Raw genomic sequence first — 12,548 nt, forward strand, 5'->3', positions numbered from 1 at the left:
ACCTGGTCTAAAGGAAAGTGTCCCTGCCCAACGCAGGGAGGTGGAACCAGCAGAGCTTAAGTCCTCCCAACACAAACCAGTCTGTGATTCTGTGGTTAAATCCTTCCCCCATGGGCTGGGTCCCTTTTTCTAAAATAAATGGACTTCTTGCTTAAGAAAATGATCCCAGCTTCTGAAAGGAGGGAAGGCTGGGGATCAGCCAGCCCACTGGAGTAACAGAGGTGAGCAGCAGCAGCAGACTCTGCACCCCAGTGAGGAGGGTGTTCCCTGCTCTTGGAAAGCCACCCGACAATTCCAACAGCTCAGCAATTCCTGCCTACTCATGTAGGCACAAATGAGATGCACAGAACTGGAAAGAGCAAGAGCCAGCCGAGGAGGAGCACAGAGCTACATGGGGCATCACTCAGGTTTTGAATTTCATGCTCAGGGCTTTGGGAAACAGGCTGTGGGATCAGTGAACCTTGGACCACTCCAGGCTCAGTGTGCAAACCCAGCCAGGCCAGGAGCTGTGTGCAGGCTGCATTTTGGGAGGTATCACCCAAAAATGACACTAACAGAAAGCAGCAGGTAGGGCTGTGTAGGGTCCTGCTCAAGGAACAAGCTTTGCATATTCTTTGCATTAATCCTTGACTAACTGGTCCTTGCATCATCTCAGAGGCTCCTGCTGCTCCACTGTGGCAGGAACGATGTGACTGGGGGCTGGACCAGACCTGGGGGCACCTCCAGAGCTCCAGTTCTTGGCAGAGCTCCCCAGAGCACTCCACACCCAGATGCTTTGAGAAAACTGTCACCAACACCATGGCAATGTCCAACCATGGCCATGTGAGTCAGGAACATGGTCCTCAAACACATGGACCAAACCAGGCAGGAAACAGGGACTGTGGGAGGTGTGTTCCAGGAAGGGGTTAAGAGAGGGTTCTGGTAGGACAGCACGGTAGGCATGGAGGGGATGGCACAGCCTGGCATGGGATGGCACAGATGGGACTGCATGAGCAGGTGGAAGATGGCCACAGGTAGGGATGGAATGGCACAGGCGGGGATGGGACAGAACAGGCAAGAATGGGATGGAATAGGTGGGGATGAGATGGAATAGCTGTGGATGGGATGGCACGGTCAGGAATGGGATGGAACAGAAAAGGTGAGGATGGGATGGCACGGTCAGGAATGGGATGAAACAAGTGAGGCTGGGATGGCACGGTCAGGAATGGGATGGAACAGGTGAGGATGGGATGGCACGGTCAGGAATGGGATGTCACAGTCGGGGAGGGGATGGCAGGGGCACAGCAGGGTCCGGGACAGCGGCACTCCCGCTCCCGGCCGTGTCCCCGCCGTGTCCCCAAACCCGTCCCGGGGGCGGGCGCGGGGTCCCTGTGGGCGTGGCCTGCCCTGACCCCGCCCCTCGCCCCCATCCCCACCCCAGGGCGCGCGAGCGGCCCCGCCCCGCGGCGCGAGCCCCCCCAGCCCCGCCCCTCCCGGGCACTTCCGGCGGAAGCGGGGGGCTCCTTCCCTTTCCGGGCGCGGGCCCCGGGCGGAGCGGCGGGACGGGCGCGGGCCATGGCGGAGCTGGCGCAGGGGCAGAGCCAGAACGCGGCGCCCGTGGGAATCAAGCCCGAGGGTTTCGTGGACGCTCTGCACCGGGCCCGGCAGGTGAGGTGCCGGCTGGCGGGCCGGGGGCGGGAGGGAGGAGGCCGCGGGGCGCCGCTAGGCCTCGGAGCGGAGGCGGGGCAGTGCCGCGGCCCCGCTGCCCCTCTGCCGGGAGAGCGGAGCCCCGGGTCTGTGCCATGAGGAGGCGGCGGGGCTCTGACAGTCGCGGCCGTGGTTGGTGACAGGGCAGCAGCGCTGCTGTGCGGGAGGGGGCGGCCCGCAGCCGTCTGGCCCTGGGCACTGGGTGGGTGTGAGCTGGTGCTGGTTGGTGTTTCAGACGGGCCTTGTGCGTGGGCTGAGCCACAGATCGGCAGCGAAGCTGGGGAAGGGTCTGGTGTGTGTGTCCTGTGAAGAGCTGCTCACTCAGCCTGGAGAAGAGGAGGCTCAGGAAAGACTTTATCACAATGTATGAGTACCTGAAAGGAGGTTGTAGCCAGGTGGGGATCGGACTCATCTCCCAGGCAACCAGCGACAGGACAAGAGCACTCAGTCTTAAGCTGTGTTAGGGGAGGTTTAGGTGGGACATTGCGAGAAGTTTCTTTAAAGAACAGGTGATTAGACATTGGAATGGACTGCCCAGGGAGGTGGTGGAGTCCTCATCCCCGGAGGTGTTTAAGGGAACGCTGAACATGGCACTCAGTGCCATCCTCTGGTTGACAAGGTGGTGATCAGTCACAGGTTGGACTCGATGGCCTCAGAGATCTTTTCCAAGCTGATTGATTCTGTGAATACAAGCCTTGTCAGAGCAGGAGCTTGGCATTCCCTCCAGGCAGGGAGGGAAGGGGGAGCGAGGTGCTTCCCACAGGAATCAATGAACTTACAGAACGCTGAAATGGCAAGTTTCAGTGAAAATGCCCAGACCTGCAGGAATCAACACCCTCACCTTCACTACAGGATGTTCCAGGTGTTTGTCTGCTCCTGTTTGTGGAAAGTGGCTGCAGAAGAAGAAGCTGCTGCTCACAGCACAGATGCTGTGGCTGTTCACATTGCCTGTTCCACATCTGTCACAGGTGTTTGTTTCATGTCTGAACAGGTTGCACTTGTGCTTAGTAACTGCACATTAAGGAGCTGTGACCCAGCTGAGTGCCAGGACCAGAGCCCAGGGTGCTCAAGGACCCTGACTTTATCCTCTCCAGTTTTACAGGCCAGGTGGGAGAATTCCCCTTCTGTTGCCCAGACTTTGTCATCTCACTGACAGACTTCTGAGGAAACTGAGCTGGACTCTAACACCTCTCAGGTGCTCTGTGTAATGGAACTGAGGTGCTCTCCTTCCCTCTCAGCTCACCTGGAATCAGTGTGGCAGCCAGTCCATGCTCTGGCTGGAGTGACCTGCACAGAGGCACCTGGGGGTGCAGATCCACACCCTGCACCTCCCAGGACACCAGGAGCTGCTCTGGGCCCATTGATTTCCTTCTCAGCATGGATTGGTGGGGTGTGAGCTGCCCCAGGGTGAGCCAGGCTTTGCATTTTCAGTGTCCTTGCAATGTGATGTCTGAGCACCCAGCCAGGGTTCTGTGCTTGATGCAGTTAAATTGAGAGTTGCTGCAGCTGTGTTTGTCTTGACATGGTTAGATGTTACTGAAGGCCTCTCATTGCAAAAACATCTTATTTGACTATCTGATAGTGCTACCACCTGTTAGCAGTTGAATGACACATTTATGTAAAATAAAATTATTATCTGCTGTTGAGGTACAGCTTGTTGGAATTATTTTGTGGGTGTTTCAAGTCCCGAAGAGGCCATGAAGTTGTTCAGGGGTCTGGAGCACCTGCCCTGTGGAGCCAGACTGAGAGAGCTGGGGCTGTTCAGCCTGGAGAAGAGAAGGTGGAATGGGGACATCACAGCATCTTCTGGGATCTGAAGGGGCTGCAGAGAAGCTGGAGAGGGACTGGACTCTTCATCAGGAACTGTAGTGACAAGGCAAGGGAGAATGGGCTCAAACTGAAAGAGGAGACATTTAGGGTAGATACTAAGAAAAAATTCTTCCCTGTGAGGGTGGTGAGGCCCTGGCTCAGGGTGCCCAGAGAAGCTGTGGCTGCCCCTGTATCCCTAGAAGTGTCTAAAGCCAGGCTGGATGAGGCTTGGAGCAACCTGGGACACTGGAAGGTGACCCTGCCCATGGCAGGGGGTGGAACTGGATGGTCTTTGAGGCCCCTTCCACCCCAAACCCTTCTGTGTTGAAGGTGCAGCTGTGTGTACCACTCATGATCAGGAAGAGGTTAAATTGTGATGCCTCAGAGGATCTTGGGCTCAAACACAGCACTGAGAGCAAATGGATCTGAACTGGAGCTGCCTGAATGCTGTCATCATGTTTGCAGGGGGAATCTGTGAGGTCTCAGCCCATGCATGAGGGAGATGGAATAATAAATAATAAATAAATCTGGGCTGTGGTCATTTACTTGATTTTGTTGTTCTTAAGTTCATTATGCTTGCTGCAATTATTCTGTACATGCTGGATTTCTGTGAGCTGAAACTTGAGTTATTCTGAGCTGGAAGATTCCAGCAGGAACCTTCTGGCTGTCTCTCACCCTGGAAACAAGTGCATTGGGAAATGTGGGCTCTGCACGTGTTTGTGGGAGAACAGTGTCCTACATTTTTGTGCAGTGACTTGTCTGCTGCCTGTTGAATATTATTTTTTCCATTAGCATTTGTGGGATGAAAAGAGCTGTTGGAGGGCTAAAATATTTCCTTCCCCTGTGAAAGTACAAGAACTAATCAAGTTCTGTAGGGGCTGGGTAAGAGAGCAGGTGGTCTTCTCTTGCACAGAACTAAATTGTCACTAAATTGCCAAATGTCACTGAAAATGCTCTTCATTGCTCAGGTGATGGATATTTGCCTCACCATCCAAGCAATCTGTGGTGGAACTTCCTGGCTGAGAATCAGGGGAAAGTGAAAAGGCAGCTACACCTAATATTTCTGTGGAGGTGATAGCAGAGCTGTCACCAAGGGTGTTTGGTGTTGTATTTTGTTGTATTTGCCTGAGCTGTACTGATCTGGTACAACTTTTATTCTGGTTTTAGTCTTTTTGGAGTATTCCTTTTGTTCTACAGGAATGAGAGAGCAGAGGAAAAAAAAATTCAGCCATAGCTCTTACTTTATGGGTTGGTCATCCCTGGCTTGACATATTAATCTTTCAAGGTTTTGTGTCACATATAAAGACCAGTAATCAAATTTACTAAATTCAGTTTTCAGGAGAGCTGTAACATTACAATCAGGCTGTGGAATACAGTGCTTGGTTCTCAATATCTAAACAAGGACATGACTTCAGGACAAGGAAGACTTCCCTGAGTAAAGGGAAGTAGCCACATTCCTCAGAGGCACTGGGGTGTGAGATGATTATAGGAATATCAAATAGAAACCTGGAATATATTTGAAAGAAATTACTTCACACTGCTTTCAGCATTTGTGCTGGACTTGCCTGGATTTTTTGTGCACTCTGAAATATTTGGGATTTATGAATAATTACTTTTTCAAGGCAGTGCTGGGACTTTGAGGTGCTCTGTCCTGCATCTTCTCAAGTGGATTGGTGGCTCTTAGGTGGGGACTGATCTGTCCAACTGCTCCCAAGTGGGGTGGCTTTTCTAAGACAGAGAGAAAGAGAAGGATGTTTGCTCCCCTTTTTGAATAGTGGGATCAGAAAATAAGCAGAGTTGCTTGTACTTTGGATTAAAATGAATTTCTTTCAGACTGTCCCTAAATTTTGTTTAAATTGATCAAACAGTGCCTTGCTGAGTGTTCTGGGAATGCTCTGGAGGGGAAATGCTGAGGCTTGGTGAGCCTGTGATGTGCCATCCTGGTACCTCAAAAATGGGGAATATCCAGAGACTCACTGAGTCAGCAGGCTGAGTGTTTGAAATCCTTCTCTAGATCAAGCTCTAACTTCTAATTTCTGTGGTGATGGAGGCATCATGGGCAAACTTTTCTTTACCCCCCCTTGCAGAATCCTTTTTCAGGTCATCCTCAAATAGATTTAGGCTTTGCCAATTACTTTGGTATTTAGGAAAACCACTTGTGACATGAAGCTTAAATGACTGTGGATGGAGAAATAAATGTCTGTCACCCCAACTCAAGTGTTCTGTTGAGTGAATGGGAGGAGCAGCACAAGGACCAGAATAGTCTGAAGGGTCAGATGACAGTGCCTTGGTTTTTTTTATCCTGCTAATACCTAGAATTGGTGATTTTATCTGTTGCTGTTCTTTGCAGGGCACCATGGAGAGGTTTTTCCTAGAAGCTGTGCCTGTTCTTTTGAAAGCTGAATTCTGCAGCTATTGGTATTTGAGTGTGCCTAGGAAAGAAACTTCATGTTTGTATTACTCTGTGTTTGTATTGTCATTTTTCTGGTAGTTAAATATGTAGGAGAACAGAAGTGTAAGGTGTAGGAAGACTTGTATCTCTCACACAACTTCGTGGATTAATTTCTTTACCAGTGCAATTGTAGCTGGGGCTTGTGTTGTGTTCTTTGAAGTCTTTGTTGGAGAGCTTTATTTTGGGGAATTTAGGTGCAGAAACAGTGATACTTTTTCCCCAGTGTATTTCAGAGCTTGATGAAATGGATGCATTGGGTTAAGGGAGGGAAAAAAGGAGAAAAAAGCCTAAGGTTGACCTAGAGCAGGACAAAAGCAGTGGCTAACAGCAGTACATTTCTCAAGGTCATTGGGGCAGATAAGGGCTAGGTCTGCTTGTTTTGCCATGTCCTAATTTTTGTGCTTCCCTCCCTGCTGAACCTGTCATGAAAACTGAGCTTCCCATTTTAAGTTGAAGATGAGGTGTTAAAATGTATTTTAACTGCTACATGTACTTTGAAAGCTCAGCTCTTCGTTTTTCAGGGTGAATTTTCCTGCTGGGGTGAGGTGGCACCGTTGTCTGCCTGTAATCCAGTGGGAGCCTTTAGAGATAAGGGTACAAGTTTAAATAAAGGAGAGGGGGGATGGAAAATATCCTAAAAGCTGATAATGTAAAAATTGCTTTAACACTCTTGCTTTGCCCTTTATTTGAAGATTCTGTGCCAGGGTGATCACTGTGTGCTCAGTATGAGCAGGGGGTCACAAAGCTCCCCTTTGGTGCCAGTAAAGCTGCCTTCCTTCCCTCAGCCAGCTTCTGCTATCCTCAGACTGGTTTTTTTTCTTTTTCTGGAGTTTGTGGTGAGTGATTTCACCTCTAAAGGATCATCCAGAACTTGTAAGTCATGGTAAATAACTACTGACAGAAACAGAGCTCTTGAAAGGGGTGTTAAAATCAGATATGTCAGGGTGTGTTATACCTGACACTGTTCCTTTTGGTCATTTGTAAGTTACTGTATGAAAACTGTTAACACATTGCTGTAAAATATGTTCTAAAATTTGTATTTTGGCATTGAAGTAGTGAGAAAACATCTCTGGTCTTTTTATTTCATTAAAATTCTCTTCATCCCAAACATAGAGAGAAAGGACAAAGGGCTGATGCAGTACAACACTTAGAAAAGAAAAGCATCACCTGGTCCTCCCTCCTAGAGAGGACAAGGTGTGTTAATGCTTTCAGAATCAGCTTTCTGGAGACTTATTGGAGATGTGCAAAATGCTTGTCATGAAAGCTTCACTACAGGATTGCAGCTGGTCCCAGAGGAAGATTTTATTCTCTAGCTCTGATATTTCTGACACAGCAGAGTTACTGACTTTCCAAAAGGAGACAGGACAGAATGGACTATAAGGAGAAAATGGTCCAAAGTTGGAGCCCTTTTCATGGAAGGCACTGAACAGAATGTTTCCTATGCTTTCTAAAAGCAGTGCCCTCAGTCTTTCAGGATTATTTCAAATAGCTTTTCTCCAGTACCCTGTGTTTCTGCATCTTGGGCAGTTGTTTGTTCCACTGCATCAGAAGATAGTGTCAACAACCAGAGTTACTGTAGATGTCTTTCTGTTGCAAATTTTAGAAATCTTAAGATATATTGGTAATTTAAAACATATCTGAGTAAAATGCTCTTTCTTCTGTTCCTGTTGCTTTTTCTCTGGTGAAATCCAGTTATAATAGTGAGATCAGTCTCTCAGTAAAGATTTGATTCAATGATTTTCTTTTTGCTGGGAAAGGCAGGGAATGCTTTAGCATACACTTCATATTTGTTCTGTAACTATTTTGTTCTGTGCTTGCTTATGACAGCAGAATACTTTCAGTAGGCAAGGGGAGCTGTGAGACTGCAGTTTGCCTGTCCCTGGGAGGGTGCAGCACCCAGAGAATGCACCTGGGTGATTCTAGGGTGGGTTTCCACCAGTTACCTCAGAGAGCAGCTGGAAGAGCTCATATTGTCAGCACCACCTGTACAGCTGTCCCCCAAAGAGACAGAGATCAGCTTAACTCTTCACTTGTATTTAGTTATGTTTAAGTGTGTGTCTCAGTTTATTTGCTTACCTTAGACCCCTTACTGTGATACCTGGCTGTCTCCTCCTTTCTGTGAATAAACTCCTTGTGTCCTGGCTGGGCAGGGAATTGCAGTTTCCCCTCTGGAAGGGCTGGAAGCAGAGGCATAGGCAGCATTAGTTGTGTTTGTGCTGTACTGATCACTGCAGGAAATGGAAACTAGTTCTGGACTGATAGTTTGCCCACTGGCTTGTTCTTCACACAGCAAACAGGAGTGATCCAGTCCCTGACAGGGAGTTCCCAAACATGTCCTTGTGCTGTGTGTTTCCACTCTCTGCCTTGCTCCCCCACAGATGTGTGAGTGTGCATTTCTGTGTGTCTGGCTCTGCAGGGATGCAGGAGGAAGCACATGTCCTCCCACACAGCTCTGGTGCTGGCAGCCTCTCCAGGACAAAGTTGGTGGGTTAGCTTGAACCCTCCTCCTAGCAAGATTTAGCTTGTCAGCTATCCATTGAGCAAATAATCCTGAATATAATGTTCCAGGGAGTAGATGTCTGCTTATGATCAGGAAGAGGAACTGGGTGAATATGATCTTAATTAAGCAAATATTAAAAGCAAGCAGATAATTGTTTGCTTTACAAATGAAACACCTTGTTACAAATCCACCTATATAGTAAATACCTGAGAGAAGATTGGCCTGGGGTCAATGCTTTATTGGGAGAAAGTGTTTAGTTGTGGTGGCTGGAACTTGAGCTGTGCTGATAGTGCTTTTATCCCATTTTTATAGATTGCTGCTAAAATTGGAGATATTCCTCACTTGAATAATTCTACAACACTTGTGGACCCGTCAGTCTACGGTTATGGAGTGCAGAAACGGCCCCTGGATGATGGAGGTAAGCTGGCTGTGGTCAATCAGTCTTGTGGATGCAGCTCCTGAAATTCATCTGTTTTAAGGATGGAAAATGCAGCTTTCATTTTATACAAGATGCCCTGTGTTAGACTGCACTGTATTCTTAGGTATTAGTATTAATGTGTTGCAATTCTTTGTTAGTTCATGACCTTTGGGAATTAGCAAACAAACTGTGTAATTTCAGTCTTGGTCTGTGGTAGTTGAGGGAGGAGGATTTGCATACTGGGCCTGTGCTGGAGTCCATGTGTAGAGCACCAGGTGTACACAGTGCATGTTCTGTTCTGAGAGCAGGTGATGTGTGGGGACAGCATTGCACGTGTTCCTTTGCATCTGTGGCAATGTCACAGCCCAGGAGCTGAGTTGCTGTCAAGTTCTGGTTGCTTTGGACACAAATTCTAAGGAGAAAAGGTATTTATGTAAGATGATGCAAGCTGGAGCGAAACCTTCTTTATTAGCCTAGCTTTCTCCATTGTTATTTGAGAATTCTAAAATCTCTGAAGAATTTAAAATTGACCCCAGCCAAAGGGAAGTTTATTGCATGGACCATAACTGGTAACTGTCATAAGTCAATATTGTATGAATTGTTAAAATTTTAAAATCAGCTACCAGCTTCTTATCTTTGGTGAGAACAACAGAAATGTTAGAACAAGAGTTTTTTAGGTTTTATAAATCTAATTATATACATTGTTACGAGTGTTTAAACTGTATTATCTGCTGCTGTGTAGATGCAAAGAGTTCACCTTTGTGAAGAAATAAAAAGCATGGCTATGTCTTCCTTTTTGCTATTTCTTCTGGTGTATTTCCTGACACTAGCCCTGCAGAGTGATTCTCTCCCCCATGGATGTGTTCAGGAGGAGATAAGCCAAGCTGCTGCCTAGCACTTCATTTTGAAAAGAATTTTTTTTCTGTCTGATACAAAGGCTGAAAATAACTGCACGTCTGCTCCTCAGTGTGAAAAACCATGCTGCAGTATGGGGAGAAGTTTCTGTCATGTAGAACCTCTGGCTTGCTAGCATTGCTGTTTTCTGAACACATGCCACCACCCACTGCTGTTCTCTGCTCTTGGCTCTGTTTGAGCAACAGGTTGCTGCTGCTCCCTTGGTTTGGGCTTTCAGGAGAGAATGGATTTATCTGGATGAGCCCTCACATTTTGTATCTTGGACTGGAGCATCCTTTTGTTGAGAAGCTAGAGGTGTGGCAGTGCTGGTGTGTGCTGGTTTCTGCTGGGCTGTCACAGGCTGGCAGTGTTGGGGAATGCAGAACAGCTCTGAGCTTGGGCTGAGTAGCTTAGGGACGTGGCTGTGTGTGAAAAGGAATAAAAATAGCCTTCTGGGAAGCAGTCATTCACAACATTGGCCCTGCCTGTGTTTTTCATTGATTCATCAGCCTGAACTCAAGCTCTGACCTCTTGACAAATGGGTTTTAGGAACTTGTAACACGTGAATGGTCACAGTGCTTTAGTGACAGGTTGGACTTTGTCCTTCAGCTCGTTCTGACGAGCCCTAGAACTTGGTGAGCCTTGTTTGTGTTGACACAGACCGTGTCAATACAGTAGCAGTCTGGGTTATAAAAGTGCATTGCTGCTGGTTTCTTGTGCTGTGTAGATAACTCCATGGAGTGGGTATTGCTCCTGGGAGAGCCTCCTGACTCCTGGATCAGCAGTTCTCTGCCCACCCTGTCCTCAGACCTTGTCTGTAGCTGTTTAAAGATCTCCAATGCTTTGTTTGCCCTTGGGCTGTTCCTATACATCTGTACATAACTTTGTCCAACTCCCCTCCCAAAAATCTGGTCTGTGACATCTTTGAGGAGAAGAGAAATGACAGAAGTAATATTTTAAAGGGCTGGAATGGGACAAAGAAGCAGGAATTGTCAGAGCAGGGTTAAGGGTTGTAGCACTTTTCATCTTGAGTCACTTGGGTTTTACTTCTAATGGTATTAGCATATCCTGTACTGACATGCAGCCCTGTGATGAGTTCCCCCATACATGTGGGATCCTCCTGTGCTGTTCTTCACCTGCAGCCTGGCAAGGCAGCTCCTGAAGCTGTGGGTGCTCCCTGCTCTTTATCTCTCTGTGCTGTGATCCATATCTTAGTCTTGGGCTACCTGCTCTTGCTGCTGTGTAATTAAATGTCTGTAATGCAGCTTTAGCTTTAAACATCTGGAAGATGGAAGTTGCTTTTAATAGGACACTTAAATTAGGAAAGCACTTCCTATTTGGATGATTATTTTAGTTCTCTGTAGCTGTAAACAAGGGGTGTTCAGATTCCATGCACACACTTTTCTGTTTTCTGCTTGTCTGTGAACTGCAGTTTGGAGATGCTGTTGTCAAGAAGTGATTATGTTGATACACATGCTCCAGAAATATTATAGTACATTTTATAGTGGATTTGGATACATTCTGCTGCTCTGGATGGGTTGGAAACAAATCTGGTGGGAAATTTCCCCCTATATACTGCATGCTCACAGCTGGGTGCAGGTATCACTGCTTCCTTATCCCCATGCAGCTCTTGGGAAATTAATGCTGTTCCTAATACTGCTGAAATAGTTTCTCCAGAGGAAGTATTTAAGGTGACAGGAGAAGTGTCTGTCCTTTAGGCCCAATCTAATTCTTCCCATCTGTTTCTGTAAACAGCTGCTGTGAGGCTGCCTGATGCCAGCTGAGGAAGTGGTCTTAAGACAGGTGTCACTGCATTGATCAAAAAAAGTTCAGCTGCTTTTAAAGCTTTTCCAGGAAAAACAGATTTGTTGTAGTTTGGAAACCAGGATGTGTGAGTGGTTTTTGCACTTCCCTTAACATAACCTCATCTGAACTGAGGAGCAGCAGGATCAGCCCTGGTAACCTGGCTCAATGGTGTTAGATGGAGCTTGAGACTGATTATTTCTCTTTTCACTGCTTTCTTTTTTTCCCCTTTCTGGAAACAATTTGAAAGTAATCCTGCAAACAGCTGTAGTGCAGGGAAGAGATCAGGTTTATTTGTACTGCTCCTGGGAAGTCACAGCTGGCATTTCTGTGGCCACTTGCAGAGGTTAATGTTTCTCAGTGAAGGGGAGCACAAGGGACAGGTGAGACTGAAGTGCAGAGAGACCTGGTGGCTGCTGCTGAGGACAGACCCCCAACCCTCCTGTTCAGGGCCAACTGCTGCCCCTGGCCTCCATTCTAATTAAAAGGTCCCTCTAATTATCAGCACAGATTAATAAGTTTGTTAAATGCTAAGTAACCTTTAAAGAAGCAGCCTCCTTTTGTTCAAAGGAAGCAGGGATCTAGTCTGCTGCAAAGAGAGACTGATGGACAGAACATTACCCTTTGTTTGCCCAGCTCTAAAGGAGTGTCCTGTGAGATCCATAGGATTAAGCAGCAGCATTACAGCTGAAGGCTGGGGCATCCTTTGAGTCTGGAAAACAAAGGTGAGAGACCTTGGAGAAGCCTCACACCCCCCACTCCTCTCTTCTCCTCTCCTCTCTCCTCCCCAGGCTCCTGTGGTACTTCCAGATCTGAAGATGACCTGTTCTGGTGTAATAAAACTTGATTGTAGTAGAACCAAGGGCTCAAACATGACAGGATCCTGCTGTACAGAATACTTTATTCTTTTCCTCTGGTGTGTTTTCAGTGAAAGTAGTGGTGGGCAGAAGGGAATTTTATCCCTGTCTTACTGTGGTGAAAGTCAG

At 47.4% G+C, this 12,548-nt stretch overlaps 1 protein-coding gene across 4 annotated transcripts in view; it reads left to right on the forward strand.

Moving 5' to 3' along the window:
* The first annotated feature begins 1,507 nt into the window (after positions 1 to 1,507).
* FUBP3 (far upstream element binding protein 3) overlaps positions 1,508 to 12,548 on the forward strand; it is a 39,189-nt gene continuing 28,148 nt past the window's right edge. For all 4 annotated transcript variants that reach the window (XM_033077391.2, XM_033077394.2, XM_033077392.2 and 1 more), the window contains exons 1-2: positions 1,508 to 1,647; positions 8,760 to 8,865. In XM_033077391.2, the coding sequence (XP_032933282.1) occupies positions 1,555 to 1,647; positions 8,760 to 8,865 (199 nt within the window). In that variant the 5' untranslated portion in view covers positions 1,508 to 1,554. The remainder of the gene's footprint in view (positions 1,648 to 8,759; positions 8,866 to 12,548) is intronic.

The sequence above is a fragment of the Catharus ustulatus genome, chromosome 21 (genome assembly GCF_009819885.2).
Source record: "Catharus ustulatus isolate bCatUst1 chromosome 21, bCatUst1.pri.v2, whole genome shotgun sequence".
NCBI lineage: Eukaryota > Metazoa > Chordata > Aves > Passeriformes > Turdidae > Catharus > Catharus ustulatus.